The sequence below is a fragment of the Falco cherrug genome, chromosome 3 (genome assembly GCF_023634085.1).
Source record: "Falco cherrug isolate bFalChe1 chromosome 3, bFalChe1.pri, whole genome shotgun sequence".
NCBI classification, from domain to species: Eukaryota; Metazoa; Chordata; class Aves; order Falconiformes; family Falconidae; genus Falco; species Falco cherrug.
The window spans coordinates 110,188,980-110,210,857 of record NC_073699.1 but is presented as its reverse complement, the minus strand read 5'-3'; the positions used below and the strand labels follow the sequence as shown (position 1 = coordinate 110,210,857).

The following is a 21,878-nucleotide window of genomic DNA, read 5'->3' as shown; positions in this document are numbered from 1 at the left end:
TGCAGCAACATCTGCTTGGGGCAGGGGGGGGCTTGGTTTGCTGCTTTCTGGGGTGCAGAGCCTGTGTTGGGCAGCTCTCTGCCCAGCTCCCTGCGCTGCGATGCTGTCTGTGTGCGAACTGTTGGAGAAATAAGGGAATAAGGACAAAACCAGCAATTGGAGGTGGAGGGAGGGGGGGGTGTTGTTGGTGGGTTTGGATTCTGGTTTGTTTTCATCACGGTTTGCAAGCAAAGGATGGTAAATCGCTTGGAAAACAAGGATTCTCTTTTTGCGTGGACTCAAAAACCCAACGTTGCAAGTAGAGCACGGCGGGTAGGCTTCAAACTGACTCCCCTCCTTGTGCCTGACGTGCGGCGGTAGCGATCCTCCAGCAACCACCCCACGGCGGCATTCGTTAATGCTGCGGGCTGCTCGCTTTACCCGCTTTTTAAAAGCAAACCTTTTGCTGCCAAGTTTTTGAGCGCAGGGGTGGTTTCGTGCACGAGGGATCGGGGCCACCAGCCACGTGGAGTCAGTGTTGCTCCGTGCAGAAAAGGCTTTCCACTCAAGTCCTCCAAAGCCACATCATAAGAGCTCTTTGCTCAACGGCTTCCCCAGGGGATTTGGAGGCGATCTTTTCTTAAAGCAACACTTTTCTGGGGTTTATTTTCATCAAACCTGGCTGAAAGCGGGGTGGGGGGTGGGGGAAAACCTGTTCTCTGGGTGGCTTCTGCAGCATCCTTACTTTTTTGCAGCCCCTGGTGCTGCAGCTGGCATGAACCCTGCAGTCAGAGCCTTAAAGCGATTGCAGAGCTGTCCCAGTATAGGTGATGGTGCTTTAATGGGGTCTGACTGGAGCAGGGGAGCATCCCACAGCAGGACAGGGTGCGGGAGGTGTTGATGCCCATCACACGCGAGAGTCCACAGCATACATCTTGCTGGTGGCCGTGTGGCCCTGGGGCTGGGGAGCTCTCTGCGGTTGCTGGTGCCTGCTGGGGTCTGCCAGGAGAGAATGGGGGGTTGTGTCATGGCCACCAGTGGGGGGGGGCGCGACTCAGGGGGGGTGCTGCAGTGTGGGGACATGGCAGGAGAGATGAAGCTGGACAGCCAGCTCTGGGGGGGCAGCTTCCACCCAGTGGGACCAGGCGTCAGGAGTGGAGATGGTGTCTGGTGAGGCATCGCCTGTCCCACGTCCCTGCTGGTGGGACCAGATTCTCACCAGCACATCCTTGTGGTCACCCGCTCAGGTTTGGGCTGGTCACAGTGACACAGCTGCAGCACGGCCACCACTTTGGGTAGATGCCAACATACCAGGACCTCAAGGTCCCAGAGATGTGGCTGGGATGTTTCTGCACCCCCCCTCCATCCCCTCACGAGGCTTCGGGGATCCTCCCGCAGCCCAATCCTGCCTGGCGTGACCCAGCCCCCCCCAGGGGCCATGGAGATCCCTTTGGACCCTGTGAGAAGTGTCTGCACCCTCTGAGCTGGTCCTTCCCCCCACGTATGTCCCTGCAGGGCAGCAATCGGGCTGCGGTGGGCTGTGGGGGGCCAGGGCGGACTGACCTGTGCAGGAGTAGAGGCAGCAGGTCAGCAGGACAGATGCCACCAAGCAGCCCGTTGAGCCGGCCATCCCCAGCCAGCACGACCACCCAAAGTCATAGTGGACCCCCAGGAATATATTGTGCGACACCAGCGTGGCCCTTTCCACGTAGACGTCCACCGCGTACCACACGGAGCCCACGAGACCCAGGATGCCTAGGAGAAACAGGGCTGGTTAAGAAAGAACTCTGCAACCCCCCAGGACCCCTCTGAGAGGGTGCCCCGAGCTCCTGGCACCCCTCCCAGCTCCCCATGGGACCCCCGAGCGCTCCCAGCCACGCACTGCCAACACCAAGGGTGACACCAGCCCCATAGCGCATCTTCAGCTTGACACGAGGATTTTCCTTGAGGAACTTGACACAATCAAGCCCGAGGAGCAAGGAAGCCAAAGCCAGGCCAGCCAGGAGATCCGCTGCGATCAGCAGGGTCCGCGTCACCACGATCTTCACTGGGCAGGGAAGGAAAGAAAAAAAAAAAAAACCAGAAGAAGGGACTGAGGAATGGTCAGAGGAACTGGTCTCCCCGCTCCGGATTGCTGCCTGTGTCCCTGCTAGAGTCACCCAGCTCACCAGTGGCCGTGTCCATAGGAGATACCGACACTGGGACCCACCACCTGCCCTGGGCAAAGTGCTCCCCAGAAACCTTGCAACAGGACTTAACGAGCTCGTTAATAGCTCAGCTCAAGAAACCAGACATTTAAGGCGCACCAGTCGGCACCCAGGGTGTCATCACCTACTCAAGACCTTCTTGCACAGCTTTGGACAGAAGATGCTGCTGTCCAGACTGCCTGGTTTTCCTCCCAGTTGTGTAACTGGTGTTTTGACCAGCAAATGTCTTTTTTTTTCTAAAAAATAGCGGGGAAAAATGTGGAGCTGGCATGAGGCACGTCACCAGCTGTGATGTCACCAATGCAGTGCAACTTCTTCCTGCAGAGCTTCTCAGCACAGCAGCCCCACTTGGTCCGTGCGGACATCTTGTTCCCTTCTCCACCACCCCAATCTGTGTTGTCCCCTGTCACCATCCGTGGTATGGAGAAGTCTCCACACCATGACACGACTGTCCAGGAGCTGAGGACACAAGTCCCTGGCTGGTGGGGGTGGTCCTCAGCCCTGCGTGCAACGTCAACGGGGCTGCAAATCCCACCGTGCGGTGGGGGATAGGAGCGGCGCCTGGGCTCTACGTGCCACAACACCTTTGTTGGGAGGTGGCACAGCTTCTCTTCCGCTTGGTGACCCCGTGGCAGGTCTGGCTGGACCATGGGTGGCTGTCCAGGCTGTGCTGGTGGGGCAGGAGAGCCAGGGAAGCCCCGGCCCTGCGTTGCTACCTGATGAAGGGCAGCCCCTTGCAAGAGGCGCGTCTTCTTGGAAAGGGAAGAGGGAGAACTCTTCGCTGTGAACTTCAAAAATGCCTTCAGGCCATGCCAGCTTACCTGGATGGTCAGCCAGAATGGAGTCATACTGGTCACAGGTTCTCACCCCGTCCTGCATGTTGGTGACACACTCCCTCCAAAGCCCCCGGCATTTGTGACTTACCTGGAAGCAGGAGAAAGATGCTCAAGCAGAAAGCACCAAAAAGCCCCCCAGCTCCCCCCAGAGATAGCCCACCACCACTGGACGTGTCCTGGTGACTGCCTACCCATACCTTGCTCTCTGTCTCCTCCTCTTGCTCCAGCATTTCTTTCTCTCTCTAATCCTCTAACCCTCCAACTGATGCAGAAAGCAGCAGGTTTGTCCCACCACACCCCCTTTCCAAGCCTGGGGAGACACGGTGGGACCCCCTGGATGGCGAGGCACCCACCTTGCTCCCGGCTGCTAACCTGGGAGCTGGCTGCCCTGCTCACCTCCAGGCTGTCGTCAGCGTTCACCATCCAGCAGTCGGTGCAGGTGGCGAGGAGCAGGAAAAGGCTTGAGAGAAGAACGAGACCGAACGCCGTCAGCTGCAAATCTGCGCTCATGGGGTTACCTGCGAGGGCGTCGAGATGTCCATCACCTCTGCTCTGGCTGCTTCCCAGCTGCCTGAGCCACCAAAGTGCCACCTAGGCTGGGGCGTCGCCTGGATCCCTAAGAGGCATCTGGACCTCATCTCGTGGTCCTCAGCGCTGCCAAAATGCTCCAACGGAGCTGCAGAGCCAGTTTTGCATGTACACAGGGACACATCGCTTCTGCAGTAGAGCTGTACCCCCACGGGGCGGCTCTCCAGATGTTCCCTCATCCCGAGACCCCCTGGTATTGCCCACCGGTACTACTTGTCCTTTGGGAATCGAGCTGCTGGAAACTGCTGTCAAACGACTCTTGTTGTCTAAACTTGTGACTTCAGCATGTGGCTCCTGATACCCCGAGGTTTCCTTGATGCCTCCATCCCTGCAGCCATGTGATTCAGCGGGAAGATCACCTGCCTTTGCATGCTTTTTTTTTTTTTTTTTTTTTTTTTTGTCCCCCCAAGATAAGCAATGAAGTGTTGAAACAGCCAGGTTGGAGCAGAAGCAAGTGTCCCATGGAGGTGTCCCTATCTCAAGTGGCCAGCCCAAGGAGGAAAGCATCTCCCACCACGGAGGTGGGTGAGGGCTGCTGGGTGCCCCCAAGTGCTGCCAAGGCTTCCTGAAGACCAGAAGGGATGGGACCGTCTGTTTTCCATCCTTGCCAGAGATGGAGGGACATTAGGAGAGGAGCTGTGCCCAAGGTGTGGAGCAGAGGACATCGTCTCTCCGAAGCCTGGACACAAATCCTCCTTTGCTCTATTTTGCAACCCAAGATGCTAAATATTTCAGCGCCTGAAGCTGCAGCCCTTTGGGCAAAGGGGTTCCTGTGAGTTAATGGCTTAATTAATGAGACTGGGTAGCTCTCTGAGCTGCATGGGTTAATTATCATATGGTGATGACTCTTCACCATCGCTGGCTTTGACCTCCAGCCAGGTGCTGCCAACCCTGGCGCGGCACAGGCTTCCCCATGGGGCAGGGGTGGGAGGGAGGGTCGTGGTCCCCATACCTGGGGTGCAACATCTCCCACCACATCCCACCTGGCACGTCACTGGGAGCAGAGGGACCACTCACCCCATCTCTGTGAGAATGTCCATCAGTTTCACCCAGAGAGTGTATCTCTGTAATTAACAGGCAGCCTCTCAGACCCCAATTTACAATATTTTTTTTTAATTTCCCAGGCTCTCTTCTGAACTAACTCCCCGTAACCTGATTTTTTTTCCACTAGACTCTGGCTGTTTTGGAGCCTTTGAAGAAAATCTGCTCAGCCATCGGAGTTATACCAGCAAAAGAAATAAAGAAAAGAAAAGAAATTGTGTTAGCAATAAAAAGGGGCTGGTGGGGGTAAGTGTTACCTTCACTGCAGGCTCATCCTTGCCGGGGTGGGACGATGGCTGGGGATGTGGGTCTTGAAGACTTTCAAGTACCGGTGGGGTTCGATCCTGACCCACCTGATGGAATGAGGGAAATGCAACGCCTGCCCAAGCCTGTGCTGGGTTATTTAACGGTTTTCCGAGGTCCAAGGCACGTCAGATGGACTTTGGGCTCCAAGGTGTGATGGGCATCCCTGCGGTTAGAATGGTAATAGGTTGGGAAGGGAGCCTCCCCCAAAAATACCACGTGGGGAACCTGTGGGAGCCTGCTGGGAACACTCCCCAGGTGGGGGACTTTGTGTCCCAGGCAAATATCCCCTGTTCTTTAATTAGACCTTTTAATTACTGCCTAGGGGTGAGTGGCCTGAGACATGTTGGGTCCCTGGGACCGGTGCGAGAGAGTCAGAGGGGTGGCGGCGGCCAGAGAAAGAAGCTAAAATGCAAAGGGGATAATTAAAACCCTTTGGCCAGGCATGCAGCCAATAATTAAGACCCTTCCCTGCCCCCCCTCCCCCCCCGCCCCATTATATGTGGTGGTTATGGCTCAGATAATGTGTCCAGTCAGCTCCCGAGGAGGTTTTTGTGACCGTGGAAAGCTGTGTCCCAGCTGCCTGGCACTTGGAGCTGTCCTGAAAACTTCAGGTTTGTTCCCTGGTCCCCTACTATTTGGGGAAAAAAAAAAAAACCAAACAAAAAAACCCTTTTGCTCTCACTTTTTTGCAAAGCGTGTTGCAGCGTCCTCTGAGCATCCTTGGGATCAGCTGCGCCCCATGGCTCGCAGGCATGGCTGCACCCTCAGCTCCATCCCTATTTCCATTTCGTGGATTAAATTTAAGAGAAGCCCTTGGGGGTTTTAGGTTTGTTTTCGAGTTGGTTGGTGGATTTTTTTTCCTTCTAGATAATCCTTTGCAGCGTTGAACTGCGGGGATTTTGGCAACGCACCAGGGTCTTGGCAAATCCTTGAGCTTCAGCCCTGCAGAGGCACCCAGGTGCTTGACTTTTTTGGGGGGGGTTATCCTGTTTTCCTGGAATTTTGGCACATGACAGCTCCAACGCTTCAGCGTGGAGCAATGAATTAGTGCTGAAAACATCCAGGAGGGTTTGTACCTTCGTTTTCCAAAATTTACATCTCAGGATTTTGTGGTACTTGGACGTCCATGGCATTTGAAATTCTGGTGTGACCCCAAGCAGTACAGAACTGCAGCTGTGCACCCTGGTGGTGCTTCTAAAACAGGTTTATTTTTATTTTCTGCTCATCTAAACGGTCCCTTTATTATATGTCAAACTAATCTGCCTGGTCAATTCTCAACTGAAACGTTTTGGGAGGGGTTGAAAGAATGCAGGCAGAGGGGCAGATCGATCAGTAGTTGAACAATTAAGATTATTTCCCTGGTTAATGAAGGTAAAAATCAGATCTTGTGTCCCACTATGTTTGTAAAACCGGTGTGTTAAAAAAATAGTGCTAACAGGAGACCCAAAGCTTTGTATTTTAGCACATGTTGTGCAGAGGAAACCTCTTACAGCTGGAAAGGGAGAAAAAAAAAAAAAAAAGAAGAAATAAAAGATGTTTTCTTTGATGGGGCCATGCCATAGAGCTGGAGAGGGCTCTGTAGATGCCGTTGGAGCAAGCTAACGTATAAAAATGAATAAAAAAGAATAAAACCAGCATTGAATTAAAACAGGCACAGCTCAGAGGCGTGAGAAAAGCTCCTCTGCGTGTGGACCGGCTGCGGGCCCCCGGCCAAGGGCAGTGCTGCTGCAGAAGCATCTTCGTGCTAAATGTAACGAGGCGTGCCCAGATGGATTTTTAGAATTTTTTTTTTTTTTTTATGAAAAAACCGTGATTTTTTTTCCCCCCCTTCTACTCATTATTTACATGGAATTTCAGTGCTGCGGCAATTTGGTGAGATTGGCTGTGATCTTGGCCTCCAGGGGGTCATTTTCCCTTTTCCCTCTTGTCTACCCATTTAAAAATTAATAATATTCCATGGGGGTTTGGGTGCCAGCAAGCGGTGTGCCCTGCAACCTACATATTGTTCATCTTACTGGTTTTATTCAATACAATATGTGTGTTGGGCCGGGGGGGAGAACTTTTGGCCGGGGTGCGATGGATGGAGGCAGCTCCCATGTACCGCAGCGAGCCCTGTGTCCTGCTACCACATTTTATCCCGCTTTGCCCTGAGTAAAACACACGAGGGATTGTCCCAAGGACAGTGGGGGCCTTTATACCCCCAGCCACATTATCACCACTCTGCTATTTTCCCCCTGCCACCACCCACTTTGATCCAGCCGTAGCGTCCCTCCCCAGGAGCCTTCGGGTGACCCGTGGAGATGTCACGGGAGCCCCCCCGGACCACAAATCCCTGCTTTTTGAGGTGGGATGGGATGTACTTATGGACTAGGTGCTGCAGGTGGGATGAGGATGCCGAGACAAGACGGCAGCCATGCAAAAAGCTGGATGGAAAGCATCATCCCCTGAGGAGAACCAAGTACAGCATTACGGGGCCAGGGGTCCTGCTCCTCCACGAAGAAAGCAAAAATCAAGTTAAATTAGCAAAGTGCCCAATTAGGCACTTTGGATTTGAATTTGGATTCATGGAAAATGGGAGAAAATAAGGCAGAGCCCAGCTGCAAGGGTCCATGGGGGGCAATAAGAGGAGGATGCTGGTCGAGGGTCCATGCGAGGCAATAAGAGGAGGATGCTGGTGGCACTTCAGCCCTGCAGAGGGACCAGGGCGCAAGATGCCGAGTTTCCCAGGGGTTTCGCCTTAAACTAAGCAATTTTTAAGGCCATGTCCCCTCCTTCTAGAGCCACATGTGGCAAAAGACTTGAGCTATTGGGCTAGCACCTGCCCAGGAGGGCAAAAAAACCTTCAGCACGGGGGAGAGCCCCCCGCCTGTAGTGGCTTTGACCCAGCAGAGCTGTCACTCGCAGGGGACTGGGCCAGATTTGGAAGTGCGGAGAACAAAGAGACGATTTGAGCAAGATACCCGTGATTGGAAATATTTTAATACCACTGAGTCACAATTTTTAGTACAAACAATCAGCAAAAGAATGCATTGAAAAATCCCGATCGGTCCCATTCCCACGGCCATGCATCCCCTAGAAAAGTTAATGCAATTTTATAGGAAAAGAATAAAAAATATGTCGTTCTACGCGATGCGGTGCTCTTGCTATAAAACACCTTTTTGGTTATTTGGCTTTAAAAAAAAAAAAAACAACACAAATTTCCTTTTCAATCCTCATTGCAGTAGCTTTCGGTGTGTATTTTTGGAGGGGAACCCCGTAAGAGGGGTTCAGCCAACCAAGCACCTGATGGGTGAAGCCAGGCTATAAGCACTGCTCTCCCCTGATGGGTGAAGAAGACATTTTTACAGGGGGTCTGCAATTTAAAAGAGAAAAAGGGCTGTTAGTCCCACCTGAGAGAAAGAAATCAACCCCCCCAGGGCAAAAAATAGCATTGCTTCCCCTCCAGCATAGACCAGGACCCAAAGCAGTTGGGTATAAAATAAAAGAGAGGGGGAAAAAAAAGAGAATCAAAGGAAATAAGGTCAAATAAACCAGAGAAAAATGAAATAAATTTTTAAAAAATCAGCTACTTTGGCTATATGGATTAAAAAATATTAATAATAATAATAATAATAAAAAATACATAATCAAGCTCTTTGGGTAATTTCCACTGGTTTTTCCTGCAGGTTAGCTGGCATAGCACATCAGTATGGATGGATGGATGGATGGATGGAGGTATGGGGTGGTTTGGGGGAATTACTGATGAAATTGGAGCGGTGGTGTTTGCAGAGCGGTTAGTAGCGGTCCAGACGAGGTACAAGGAGGTGGAGGCAATTAGCACTGTCGGCGTTTGAAGACTTCACCGCCCGCTCCAGGGGATCCTGTTGGGGAAAGGGATTTGGACACAGTGGGGAGGCATCAAAATTCATGGGTCTGTCCATCTGCTACCTGAAATAGCTGCGCTGGGCACCAAAAATAAAAACAAACTGCTGCTTTGTGTTCAAAGTCCCCTTTTTGCCTGCTTTAATTTGCCCAATGCCATTTATTCTGCTTAACAAGGCCACATACTTGTGCCTGGTGAGAAATAAACCCAGGGCAGATTTTAGCTGGCAGAGCTCAGCTGGAGCACCAGCAACCAGGCTCGGTTGAAAAATTAATAATAATTTTTAAAAAAATGTTGCTTTTTTGGGTAGCAGTGAGGCAGGGGAACACTTGCACCCTGGCAGCATCCAAAAGCGGGGTGCAGGGATGCTCCAGCCCCTGATGGAGGTGGACGGCAGCTTCATCCCAGGAAAAGCAAGCACTGGCTGCACTCCCTGCTTGCTCCCAAGAACGGGATGGAGAGGGGGTGGGCGAAAGCACAAAGCCGTTCTGTGCAGCACACCCCCGCGGGACCGGCGCCGTGCCCCGGCATCGTCCCGCTCTGCCCAGCATCCACAGTCCTGCCCACCCCAGGGGGCTGGGGGGCAACCTGCCCGGTGCTGGGGGGCCTGGCAATGATGGATATGGGAGCGATGGCCCCCAGCCCCCCTGTTTTAGGGGACAGTGTAGCAAACGGTGCTGAAACCTGGAAGCTGAGGAGGAGAAAGGTCTCAGGGAGCATCCAGGGACCGTGTGGTGTGGTGTGGGAGCGCCGGGGTCTTGCCTGGTTTGGGGAGGGGAGGGGGGCGCTGGGCAGCAGGAGGGGAGCGTTAGGGGTCAGACGTACTCCCGAGCCGTCGAAGGCTGCGACTGCCGATAGTACTGCTGGCCTCGCTGCTCCTTGGCGGGGCAGGAGCAGCACAGGAGGGACCCCCCCAGCAGGGAGAGGCTGGCGGCCCCCCAGCCGATGAAGAGCGACGAGCCGAACTCGTACCTGCGGCGAGAGAGAGAGAGAGAGAGGGGAGCGTTGGCGGGGGGGGGACACCCCTAGGGCCACCGCGATGCTCGAAGCCCTGTCGAGGCAGATGCTGGTTCTCCCTGGCCACCCCCATCTCTCACGGTGGCCGGACCCCGCTGCTCCGTTTCCCGGCACTTTTGTCTTTCCTTGGGGCTGCAGCTCCTGCTCTATCCCAGTGCAAAACCGGCAGTGGGACCCAGTAAAGCTTTAGCGTCGGGGAGATCTGCCCCAGCGCAGCAGCTGGGGGGGTGGCAGAGGTCCCACCACGTGGCACAGCTGCCTACGACCCACCCCCCACTCCCTCCCCCTCCCGAGGGAAGGTCCTCTGGGAAGCGCGGTGGGATGCAGATAAAGAGCATCCCCCGAGCCAGGCGCTTACCTGGCGTTGGCGGGGAAGGGGTTCTTGTCGAAGAACTCGTGGGCCACCTGCATGGCGTAGTAGGACACGGCGATCAAGGTGCACAGACCTGGACCCAGAACCACAGAATCCCAGGGTGGTTTGGTTGGAAGGGACCCCTAAAGCCCACCCAGTCCCCTGCAGCCACCTCTTCGAGGCGTGGAACATCAGAACATCCCCAACCCCCCAGCAAACCTCTCCCCTGCCCCATCAAACAGTTTTTGGAAGGTGTTTGGGGTCTTCTGTGGGGGAGAGGTGCCAAGGCTGGAGCTGCCTTACCGGAGAGGATGAAGAGGATGCCTCCAGCCACAGCGATGCGGCTCTTGGTGACAGGATCCTCTTCACCAACTTTGGTGCATTTCATGCCCACCACGCTGACAATGATGCCGAAGAAACCCAGGAGGAGAGAAATCACCATGAGAGCCCGGGAGATCTGGATGTGAACTGCAGCGGAGAGGGGCAGAGAAGCCGCTGGTCACCATGTGCCTTCTACCACCATCACCTGGTCCCACCTTGGGGATGAACTTGGCCTTAACCCACCCTTGCTGCATGGCTCCCATGCCACCCCCCTCTCTCTGCTCGGCCGGTGGGGAGACCTCAGCTCAGGGCATTGCTCCCACTGCTTTCCCTGACCTTCCTCGCTGCCACACTCATCCTCGCCATGGGTTCCTGGGGAAGTACCTTGCCCACAGCGGGACCACAGTCCCCCAATGCCACGAGGCTGATGCGCAGCCCCAGGGTTGTGATGTCCCCACGGGACACTGTAGTTCCCCAAATGTGGTGCCCACCCTGGAGCCCAAACCCACAGGGGCCAGGGGTGTCTCAGACATACAGAGGGGCTCAAACCCATGGAGGGGGGGAAAGAGGGGCTCAGGCCCACAGTTGGGGATGGGGGCCAAGAGGGGCTCAGACCTACAGTTGGGGATGGGGGCCAAGAGGGGCTCAGACCCACGGGGTGCAGGGGGGAAGCTTGGACCCACATTGACTCAGTGGAAGGGTGCAGGGAGCTCAGATCCTTTGTGGGGGGCTCAGGTGCAGTACAGGGGCTCAGGCCTGGGGGTGGGGGAAGGGCTAGGAGGGCTCAGACCTGCAGAGGACTCGGACCCCTGGAGGGGTCAGGGGAGCTCAGGCCCAAGGGAGCACTCAGATGTAGAGAGGGTACAGACCTGTTGGGGGGGTGGTGGCATCAAACCCACAGAGGGGCTCAGACCCATATGGGGGGGGACAGACCCATACAGGGGGAGACAGACCCATAGAGGAGCTCAGACCCATATGGGGGGGCTCAGAACTATACAGACCATATGGGGGGGCTCACACCCATATGGGGGGGGTCAAACGCATAGAGAGGCTCAGACTCATATGGAGTGTGTGTGTCTAACCCATACAGGGTGGGACAGACCGTTTAGGCGGGGGGGGGGGGGGGTCAGACCTACACAGAGGCTCAGACCCATACAGGGGTGGTCAAACCCACAGAGGGACTCAGACCCATATAGGGGAGGGGTCAAACTCGTATAGGGGGGTTGCTCAGAGCCGTATAGGGGGGACAGACCCTTACGGGGGGGATCAGACCTATATATAGGCTCAGACCCATATAGAGGGGTCAAACACATATGGGGGTGTGTGTCAAACCCCTGGGGGGGCACAGACCTTTACGGGGGGGGTCAGACCCACACAGGGGGGGTCAAACCCATAGAAGGGCTCAGACCTATATGGGGGAGGGTGTCAAACCATACAGGGGGTTGCTCTGACCCGTATAGGGGGGATCAGACCTGTATATATGCTTGGACCCATATAGGGGGGTCAAACCCATAGAGGGGCTCAGACCCATATGGGGGGGGGGTGGTGTCAAACCCCTGGGGGGGGACAGACCCTTACGGGGGGGGTCAGATCTACACAGAGGCTCAGACCCATATAGGGGGGTCAAACCCATAGAGGGGCTCGGACCCATATGGGTGGGGACGGGACACAGACCCTTACGGGAGGAGGGGTGGGTCAGACCTACACAGAGGCTCAGACCCATAAAGGGGGTCAGCCCCACGGCGGGGCTCAGCCCTGCAGGGCGCAAGGGAGCCCACCCCCCCCTCGGTACCCACCGCTGAGGGAGAACAGCGAGTCGTGCAGGCGGCACTGGACCTGCCCGGTGCTCTGGGCGGCGCAGCTCATCCACAGCCCCTGGTGCAGCCCCACGGCCGTGATGATGGCGTCCCCGGCGTAGGAGCTCTGCCGCCAGTGCGGCAGCACGGCGGCCGCCAGCGCCGCCACCCAGCCGCCCAGCGCCGCCAGGTACCCGGCCACCTGCCGCGCCCCGCCGCCCATCGCCGCCGCCGCGGGGCTGCCCAGCGCCGCGCCGCGCCACGGCCCGCCCGCCCCGCCCCCCGCCCCGCCCGCCCCGCCCCCCGCCCCGCCCGCCGCCCCGCCCCCGCGGCGGTAGGGGGCGCGGTGGGGGGGACCGGGGGGGAGAGATGGGGTGGGAGGGAGGGGGAGGTTTGGGGTGGGGGGAGGGGTTTGGGGTCCCAAGGAGAGATTTGGGGTGGGGGGTGGGATTTCGGGGGGAGGAAGGGGGGAGGTTTGGGGTGGGGGGAGGGGTTTGGGGTCCCAAGGAGAGATTTGGGGTGGGGGGTGGGATTTCGGGGGGAGGAAGGGGGGAGGTTTGGGGTGGGGGGAGGGGTTTGGGGTCCCAAGGAGAGATTTGGGGTGGGGGGGAGGGATTTCGGGGGGAGGAAGGGGGGAGGTTTGGGGTGGGGGGAGAGGTGGGGTGGAAGGGAGGGGGAGGAGAGAGGTTTGGGGTCCCAAGGAGAGATTGGGGGGCGGGGGGGAGGGGGAGGGATTTGGGTCTCTGGGGGAGGAATTTGCGTGGGAGGGAGGGGAAGGTTTGGGGTGGGGGGAGAGGTTTGGGTCTGGGGGGGAGGGATTTAGGACTCTAGGGGAGAGGTGGGTGGGAGGAAGGGGGGAGGTTGGGGGGGGAGGGGTTTGGGTCCGGAGAGGGGTGATTCAGGGTCCTGGGGAGAGATTTGGGTGCTGGGGGGACAGATTTCAGACATGGGGGGCTTTTGGGTTCCAGGGGGGAGATGTGGGTCTTGAGCAAGATGGGAACCCTCCCCCCTCCCAACAGCAGCGGAGAGAGATGGGAAAATGGGGGTCTCCGTGGGAGGTGGGGAGGGGGCACTGGGGGAGGTTCCCCTCCCCCCCTGCTGTGGGACCCCCCCTCAGCCGCAGAGGCCCTGGGGGTGGGTGGCTCCAGCAATTCAGCCGGGAGCAGGGAGGGGGGTCGTGCCCCCCACGCCTGCCCCTCGCCTCCGCCCCGTGGTGGGGGGGCACCGACAACAGCCGCCATTGACGGGGGACACGGGGCGCGGGGGGGACACGGACACACACGTGCCCCCGCCCCGGTGGCAGCCCCAGGCCCTGGCAATCGTTAACCGCCCCGGCCTCATCAGCAGTCTGCTCACGCGCCCGGCCGGGGTCGGACACCGGGGTGGTGGAGGTGGCGGACACAGGGATGGTGGGCCACCACCAACGGGACCATCCAACCAGCCTGGAGAACCCCATCCCCAAGAGCCCCCAGCCCCCACCGGGATGCCACACGGGCCCTGCCCGACGCCGTCCCCCGGTATTATGGGGGAGCGGGTGCCGGTGGCGTGGGGCAGGATTTACGGAGTCGCATTCCCGGGATGGTTATGGAAATGGCTGGGGCTGGACATGAACAATTCCATGCCCTGTTCCGGGGGTGCCGCCACGCTCAATGTCCTTCTTGTTCAAGGACGGTTGCCTCCCCCTTGAAGCTGTGGGTCCCTTCCCACGCTGCAGGGGCCAGGGGATGCTCCGGGGTGCAGCTGGGGGCGGGGGGGCACGGCCCCTGCCAAGAAGTCCCCTGGCACCCACAGGAGATGCTCGCCCCCCGAAAGCATCCCTGTTGTCCCCACAAAACGCCCTCCTGGGGTTGCAGGGCTGTAGAACCCTCGGGAAAATGCTTGGAATGAGGGCAGGATGTGTCCCAAGGCCAGAGGACATAGAGGGCAGGGGTTGGGGGGCATCCTTCAGCCCCCCACTCAGCAAGTGACAGCTTAGAAAAAACCCACCTTTATTCACCCATTTTCTGCAGAAGGCACTTAAATAGCCGCAGGTTCAGCCGAGCGGAAAGGCACGTGTCTGCTACGGTGGCACTGGGTCCTCGCCCTGAAAAGAGCATCCCTCCCCTGTCCCCCATGTCACCTGTCCCCCATGTCACCTCCCCCCCCGCCCCAGAGTCTCTGTGATACTCCCAGGTCAGCTCCGCCTGTGATACCCCCAGGTCAGCTCTGCAGCGGGGTGCAGGGCATCCCCCAAATCCCCTTCCCACGCCGGCGGGGGGCAGAGGGGGGTCCCATCCAGCCTGAGCATCGCTGGTCCCGGCAGGGATGTCCCGGTGCCTGTGGGATGTCACAGCTCTGGGATGTCACAGCTCGTCCTTCCCCAGCGCGAGGGCAGCCGGCGGGTCCTGCTGCGGCTCCGTCTCCTGCAGCAAATCCCCCTCTTCTGCGCCGAAAAGCATCTTCACCAGGTCGTCTGCCTGCACGCGCTCCTGTGGGGCAGACCCATGGTGATAAGCGCGGCCCCTGACACCTCCCCCCCGCAGACCCACTGCCCCGCAGGGAGCTCACCCGCTCGCTGTGCCGGGGGTCCAGGGTGAACCAGAGGGCGATGGCGCAGCGCTGGCCCTTGGTGACGGCTTTCACCCCGTGGGGGTTCTCCAAGCCGGAGGAGAAGCCCACGGCGCGACCGCACTGTGGCTGGACCTCCGCCTGCGATGGGTGGGAGACCCCCCCGTCAGGATGCACAAGAGGGGGGCGAGTGGGTCCCTCCCCAAGCTCATCCCTCACGGTGGGTGGCACAGGGGACCTCCCCAGCAGGCAGGAGGTGGCTTTGGTGCTGCACAGGGATCCTCGAGGAGCTGAGCTACTTACGGTCTCGGTCTTGGCATCCAGCTCGGTGAAGTAGAAGGCTCCTCCTTCGAAGTCCCCGTTGAGGTAGAGGATGGCGCTGAAGGAAGCAGGCGACAAGCGGAGGTGACAACCATCACCATAGCTCCGGCAAGCAGGTGGGTCTGGAGCTCCCCCAACACCATGGCAAGAGCCGGAGGTAGGAGAGCCCAGGCTGGGTTGTCCTCCCAACCCAGGTGCCACCAAGCCACGGTGCCCTCGTGGGGGACACACCACTGATACCTGTAATCCCGGAAGGTGTAGGCTGGAGGTTCCTTCAGGCACACCAGGGCCTCTGCGTTGAGGATGCAGTTGTCCACATGCACCTCGTGGCTGTTGTCACTCCGGCCTTCTTGCTTCTCTAGGGTGGAACAAGACCTGGCACATCAGGACCACTCCATCCTTGCAGGACCAGGGTCTGTCCCCCAGCGTCATGTGCTTGGAGGTGACAAGAAAGTCACCTGTAGCCTACAGCCCTTCCACTCACTGGAGCGTGGACTATGAGAGGCCATTCAGGTGGCACAAGCCTCTGTTGACTTGTCCCATGGCATCTCCATGGCCTTCCAATTCCAGCTTCTCCCAGCACCCGATCCCAACCGCCTCCAAGCGCTGGAACCCTGCGTGGCACGAAGCCACCTGCCCCGCTGGGGGCAACCACTGGAGCTGCTCATCTTCCCAAACCCGGCTTAGGGAGAAGCAGCAGGTTTGGGAGCAGCAAGGAGGTCTCCAAGGCAAGGTCCAAGCCCAGACCACCCCAGCTGTTGGAGGGGACCCAGACAGGACAAGAAGCTGAAGGAGACTTGCTTCTCCTCAGGCTGTGCTCCTCCGAGGCCATGCTCACCATCGATGGCCGTGCGGCATACCAGGTGGCTGTAGGAGAAGTGGAGCGGGACCTCCAGGCGAAAGTAGGACTCCATCATGTGCCGCACCTTCTCCGTCACGTTGTAGTAGAGGTAGGCGCTCTGCAGGGGCACCTTGCCCTCCTGGCCCAGCTGTGGGGACAGATGGGACATGGGCTCAGCCCCAGGTGGCTTGGGCAACCACCACCACCCACCTTGTCTCCACAGCCTGCTCCTCCCCGCTCCCCACAGCCACCTTCACCTTGAGAGCCTTGAGGACGGTCACGCCGTAGAAGGTCTCACTGGGGGTGTGAGGAGATGTCTTCCCACGATAGCCATCCCCGGCCGAGGCAGCTGCCTGCAAAACCCCATCGGTGCCACCGGTCCAACTTGTGAGCTGCAATACGGGGCCCCCCCGCACCCCCTGTCCCACCCCTGCCCGCCGTCCCCCCACTCACATTGGTGAGTCTCTGCAGCTCCCGGCACTCCTCGGCAGAAAGGACTCCGTCCACCACGACACGCTGGGAGCCATTCAGAGCTTTGGAGTTCATGGTGACACTGGCTCCTTCGTACACCAAAGGGCCACCTGTGGCACAAACAGGATCAGGAGGAGGTGGGGATAGGTGCCACCAGTCCTGGGAGAAGCTGTGGTCCTGGGACCTGCTCCTGCCACCACCCATGTGGAAGGACCATGAGTTGGCAGCAGGAAGGACCATGAGCTGGCATGGCAGCAGAGGACATGGAGGTTCCCATCCCACCTCCCCTCCCAGCTCTCCACACCTTCTCGGATGAACTTGCTCATATCGGCGGACTCCTTGGCCTTCTCCTCCACCAGCGTCTCGATCTCCTTCATGAGGTTGCCAATCTCCTCGGAGATGCGCGCTGCTGTCTCCCGCTCCACCCTGGGCACGCGGCAGCCATCAGCTCCACCGCCCCACTTTCCCCACATCAGGAATGAGGGGCACCAGGACAAGTTGCTTCCAGGGGCCGGTGACAAAGCCCAAGGCTGGAGAGAGTCATCTCAACGCATCCCTCACCCCAAGCTGCTTGGGATGACCTACCCATGCCCATCACCACCACCCCATCACATAGGGAACAAAGCTCTGCCCTCCAGCAGCCTCTTCCAGCCCCAACACCAACCCCCCCTCCCTGGCAGCAGCTCCATGGCCATGGCCTTTCACCCAAAGCCCATGGAGAAAGAGGGGTACGTCCCGTCAGCCCCCGTTGCGTTGGCTTGGCCATCAGCTTGGGAGAGCACTCACTTTTGTTTCTCTCGCAGCCTTTTTGGTATCACCTCTTCGGGTGTCCAAGTGTCCTGCAGCCAGAAGAACAACATCAGGAGCTGGACGAGGATCTGGCTGGGATGCAGACCCCTCACGCCCCATCCATCTGGCCACTGCATGCTGGACCACCAGCCTGGTCCAGCACCACCCACCGGGTCCACGAAGGGGATGCCAAAGACATCGTAGCTGAAGAAGAGCAGCTCCTTCTCCATCAGGCTTCGCTGGTGGTATGCCTGGATCTCCTGCGGCGAGGGGCAGAGGGGGCAGGGTGAGGGCATGGCACAAGGGCTCTGGGAAGACCCCGAGCGAGGGCGGGAGGGCGCAGGGTTTACATCATTCCCGCAGTCCTCGCTCCAGACCCACAGCCCTGGTTTCCCGGTCCCTCTGGCAGCCGGGAAGCGAGTGGCTTTCCCCATCTTGCATGAACCTCCCTGTCCCACGTGGACGAGTCCTGGGGAGAGGACGGGGGAGACAGAGGCACATGCACATCCCTCCTGCAGGAAGCTCTTTAGAAGATGCTCCAGCTGACGTGGGGCAGAGACCTCCATCCCTGCCCACCACCTCCCAGGCAGCACGCGAGCGTCCGGATCCAGCTATTTTGAAGCCAAATCCTTTCCTTTTTCAGCAATTTCACCTCCGTTATGGAATGTGTCACAGAGGCGGGCTCAGATCCTCCAAAAAAGCCTGTCCCTCTGCCTCTCACAGCCCTCTCCCACAAGAGCTGGTCCCCTTGGGCAAGCCACCAAGCCTTCACTTGGCCAAAGACATTTTGCCAAGGATGTTTTTTCGGTCTCTCGGCTATTTTCTAGCTTCTTGGGTCGTGCATTTCATCCAGTCCTCTCCACTTTGCCACCAAAAAGGGTGGCTTGCCCAGAGCAGACCCATCCAAAGCAGACCCCAAAACCTCTGCCAAGGTCTCCAAGGAGGGGAAAAGATGTCCCTGCAAGGGCTCACCCCAGCTCCTTGCTCACCTCTCGGGGTCGGATGTGTCCTGCCAGGTTTTCCCCCAGGACGGCGGTGTAATAGGCCAAATTCTGGTTCATCACCTCGTCATTTGGAAAGAAGAGCAAGTATGTTTTGGCACATTCAATGGCTTTTTCATAATTCCCATCTGCAAAGAGAAACGGGGCCGTTAACAGCGCGTCCAAGAGCATCTGAGACGGAGCAAACAGGGATACGGAGGAGAACCAAGAAAGAAAGTCCTTCTTGTTCTCCAAAGGGTCTCCCAAGGAGGGCAGATGCCCAGAAGCAAACACAACTGCTGCCACAACGGCAAAATTAAGAGTCCAAGACACTCTCCTGCCTCCAGAAATCATCTCGCCAGAAATCGGGGAGGCTGCCTGGGTAATTTTCTTGCTTGGAAAACATCCTGAACCTACTTCCAGGCAGCAAGAGCCGACCGTTCCCAATTTTCAGCCACTTAAGCATCCCGACCCATTTTCACGCCAAGAATTCCAGCCTTTCAATCTTCTTGGACTTCATTTTTTTCCCTCCTCCTCCTTTTGGAGAAATTTGTACAGAAACAGCTTATAGTTTTCTAAGGAGGTGAATAAAAAAAAAAAGATAAAATATTTTTTAAAAAAGGGTGGATTTGCCTGGGTTATAACAAAACTGTTCTGGAGGGGGAGGGTGGCTCTGTGGTTTGGAGCAAGAGGTGGATAGCTGGGAGAAAAAAAAAAGGAAAAATATGTTTCTCCAGGCTGTTATTTCACTTGGAAAGCGAAGCTGCCTGGGAACTGAGCATTTAAAGCGATGTGGAGGGTTGGTGCAGCGAGATCCAGATCTCCGTGAAGTTCAACAAGGTCAAGTGGAAGGTTCAACAAGGTCAAGTGGAAGGTTCTCCACCAGTATCAGTAAAGACTGGGGAAATGGGTGTCCAGAGGAGGCCAGAGTAATGATCTGAGGGCTGGAGCACCTCTCCCCTGAGGACAGGCTGGGGTTGTTGAGTCTGGAGGAGGCTCTAAGGAGACCTTCTGGCAGCCTTTCCGTCTATAAAGAGGGTTTACAAGAAAGATGGAGACAACTTTTTACCAAGGCTTGTAGCGACAGGACAAGGGGCAATGGCTTTCACCTGAAAGAGGGTTGGTTTAGGTTGGCCAAGAGGAGGAAAATCTACGCTGAGGGTGGTGGAACACCAGAACAGGACAGTCAGAGAAGCTGTGGATGCCCCATCATTGGAAGCGTTCAAGGTCAGGTTGCATGGGGCTCTGAGCAGCCTGGTTTAGTGCAAGATGTCCTTCCATCTCAGCTTGGACTAGATGATCTTTGAAGGTCCCTTCCCAACCCCAACCCATCTGGTGAACCTCTGATTTCTGCCTCTGCAGAACGCGACGTCCAGCCCCGATGGCCATCGGAGGACACAGCAACCAGCTGCTTACTGTTGTAGTAGGCGAACTGCAGGTAGTTGAAGTGCGAGGGTAGGAAATCCTCCAAAGGCTTGTCCTGACCAGGCGGTGAGGCCAACTCCGTGACGCAGCCCTGCTTGCAGCTTAGCACCTGCATGTAGTGATCTGTTGGAAAAAAACCCTCAGGTCACCACTCGTGGTCACCCAAGGGCTGGAGGACAGCACCCTGAGGGGGCCTCCACTCCAATCTCCGGCTCACAGCGGGGCTGTTGCCAGTTTTTTGGTGATGGAAGCCCTCAAGGATGGTGGTTGCCCACCTCCGCATATCGGTGATGGGGCTGTGCCGTCTTCTGGAGATGGCATGGCCGTCCTCAGCCTCCCATCCTTGCATCCTGGTGACCCTCCGCTAGCCCCTCTCCTGTTTTTCCATATCCCTCTGGAATTTGGGGGCTTCCTGGGCATCACCCCCAGCGCTAAGCGTGGGCAAACACCTCCTGCCACTTACTGGCCACGCTCCTAGAGAAGCCTAAGATGGGGTTTGCCCTCTTTGGGGACCACCACCCTCCAGGATCATCCCAACTCTTGAGACGAGGACACAGCTTGAGTGAATCCCACCTGTGATGGCCTGGAAAAGGTCCGCGTTGTACTCCAGGTAGTTGTAGCCCTCGTAGTCGTAGGGGCCCTCGCAGAGGGCGCGGCATTCGGCGTCTGCCACAAAATACTCCTCCAACGCCTTCTCCAGGTGCAGGATGGCGGCAGCCGGCTGCTCCTCCGTGTAAAACCGGACACCCAGCCGAAACTCGCTCTGCGGAGGGATGAGAAACGAGGGGCTGGGGGGGACAGAAGACTCCACTCCCCCTGACGGAGCCCCCGGGGATGCCTCACCCCCCCAGGATGGACCTCACAGCACCCAGGTGGCATCTCATGAGCTTTGCCAAGCCAACAGCAGTGGCGGGACCTGGCTGGGTCCAGCAGCTGATGGGTGTTTGGGGGGGGTGGGGGTGTCTCACCAGGTGGGGCTTGGCCTCCAGGTCGGTGAAGTCCTCCTGGCGGACACCCGCCATGGCTTGGTAGTACTCCAGGTTCTGCCTCATCTCCTGGTGCGCAGGGTTGGCCATGAAGAAAGTGTGAGCTGCTGCCGCCGCCGCTGCCGGCCGGTTCAGCTGGGTGGCACCAGAAGCGGAGGTGAGACCCCACGGCGTGGGCTACCGAGGGGTACCGGGCGGACTCCCGCCCGCCGGAGCATCCCGGTGGCCCCGGGGGGTCCCGCAGCCGGGATGGAGGGCGGGGACGGGGGGCGGCCCCGGCGAGCTCCGACGTGGCACTGCGGGGGGGGGGCAGGGGAGGGCCGGGCAGGGCCCGGGGCCGCCGTTCGGCGCCCCCCCCCCCTCGGCGCAGACAGCCGGCCCCTCCCGCCTCTCGGGACCCCCCTTCCCTCCCCGGTTCCATCCCACCACCCCCCGCCCGGTTCTGCGATCCCTCCGGGCATCCCGCCCATCCCTCCCCGGGACATCCCGCTGCCCTTCCCGGGGGCTCTGCCGGTCCCGCCGGTCACGGCACCCCCCCCCTCGGCCGTTCCCGTTCCCGGTGCCGGTGCCGTACCTTGAAATAGGCGACCTGCAGGTAGTTGTAGGGACTGCGCTTGCTGAACTCGCGCTCCAGCTCGTCGCCCAGGCGGTACCGGGTGGGCGCAGCGGGCCCGCAGCCCCGCAAGCAGGCGGCGCGGCGCAGCAGCCCCCGGAAGAAAAGCAGGTCCCGGAGCACCGGTTCGAGCTGGGGCCCGGTGCCCTCCGCCGGTCCGGCCGTGCCGTTGGCGCAGAGCAGGCGGCACCGCACCAAGCGGGAGCGCACGGCCGCCCGGGCCCGCAGCGCCCGCTCCATCTGCAGCACCACGGTGGGCCAGTCGCCCCGAGTGTACGCCTCAGCACCGGCGGCGAACAGAGCATCCGGGGACTGGGCCGGCAGCGGGGGGTCGCCCGGTACCGGCCCCGGTACCGACTCCAGTGGCGTCGCGGCACGCGGCAGAAGCAGCAGCAGCGGCGGCAGCAGCAGCAGCTGCAGCGGCAGTGACAGCAGCGCGGGCAGCGCCATGGCCGAGCCCGGGGCCGCGCGCGCGCCCCCGCCGCCGCGCCCCGAACCGGGCACCGGAGCGCGGCTCGCCCCGCCCCTCCGCCGCGCCCCGCCCGCCGACCAATCAGCGCCCGCACCTCCCCTGGCCCCGCCCCACGGCGGAAGTCGCTC

General features: G+C 58.7%; 2 protein-coding genes and 1 long non-coding RNA gene across 5 annotated transcripts; 1 reads left to right on the top strand and 2 right to left on the bottom strand.

Annotated features, from left to right (window-relative positions):
* Positions 1-1,079: 1,079 nt before the first annotated feature.
* Positions 1,080-8,210, top strand: LOC129735643 (uncharacterized). Its single transcript, XR_008731425.1, has 2 exons — positions 1,080-4,382; positions 4,782-8,210. It is a non-coding gene; the product is annotated as an uncharacterized LOC129735643 (long non-coding RNA).
* On the bottom strand, positions 7,917-12,558 carry CLDN19 (claudin 19). 2 transcript variants are annotated; one of them, XM_055705328.1, is made up of 5 exons: positions 12,306-12,558; positions 10,492-10,656; positions 10,195-10,282; positions 9,645-9,791; positions 7,917-8,817 (listed from the first exon to the last, which is right to left on the bottom strand). In XM_055705328.1, the coding sequence occupies exons 1-5, from the start codon at positions 12,526-12,528 to the stop codon at positions 8,796-8,798; spliced, it is 645 nt and encodes a 214-aa protein (XP_055561303.1). In that variant the 5' UTR covers positions 12,529-12,558; the 3' UTR covers positions 7,917-8,795. The 2 variants fall into 2 exon arrangements, with proteins under 2 accessions (XP_055561303.1, XP_055561302.1); XM_055705327.1 differs by having other exon boundaries at positions 7,917-8,309.
* A 1,718-nt stretch (positions 12,559-14,276) lies between these two features.
* P3H1 (prolyl 3-hydroxylase 1) lies at positions 14,277-21,817 on the bottom strand. Of its 2 annotated transcripts, XM_055705325.1 has the most exons (15): positions 21,240-21,816; positions 20,648-20,800; positions 20,253-20,442; positions 19,671-19,802; positions 18,264-18,403; positions 17,445-17,534; positions 17,272-17,324; positions 16,790-16,911; positions 16,468-16,595; positions 16,272-16,367; positions 16,012-16,162; positions 15,414-15,531; positions 15,156-15,231; positions 14,853-14,993; positions 14,277-14,773 (listed from the first exon to the last, which is right to left on the bottom strand). In XM_055705325.1, exons 1-15 carry the CDS (start codon positions 21,726-21,728, stop codon positions 14,648-14,650), a joined length of 2,205 nt encoding a protein of 734 aa, XP_055561300.1. In that variant the 5' UTR covers positions 21,729-21,816; the 3' UTR covers positions 14,277-14,647. The 2 variants fall into 2 exon arrangements, 1 of the variants encoding a protein (XP_055561300.1); XR_008731424.1 differs by lacking the exon at positions 14,277-14,773 and having other exon boundaries at positions 14,930-14,993; positions 16,034-16,162; positions 21,240-21,817.
* Between the last annotated feature and the right edge of the window lie 61 nt (positions 21,818-21,878).

Coding starts and splice junctions, on each gene's coding strand:
- CLDN19 (XM_055705327.1), bottom strand. CDS start 12,528: ATGGGCGGCGGGGCGCGGCAGGTGGCCGGGTACCTGGCGGCGCTGGGC. Junction 9,792..10,194: donor CCCTTCCCCGCCAACGCCAG/GTAAGCGCCTGG, acceptor CTCTCGCCGCAG/GTACGAGTTCGGCTCGTCGC. Junction 8,310..9,644: donor CAGCCTTCGACGGCTCGGGA/GTACGTCTGACC, acceptor TTTAAATTGCAG/ACCCCCTGTAAAAATGTCTT.
- P3H1 (XM_055705325.1), bottom strand. CDS start 21,728: ATGGCGCTGCCCGCGCTGCTGTCACTGCCGCTGCAGCTGCTGCTGCTG. Junction 18,404..19,670: donor GCAGTTCGCCTACTACAACA/GTAAGCAGCTGG, acceptor TTCTCTTTGCAG/ATGGGAATTATGAAAAAGCC. Junction 16,912..17,271: donor AGGCTGCGAGAGAAACAAAA/GTGAGTGCTCTC, acceptor CCGCGTGCCCAG/GGTGGAGCGGGAGACAGCAG.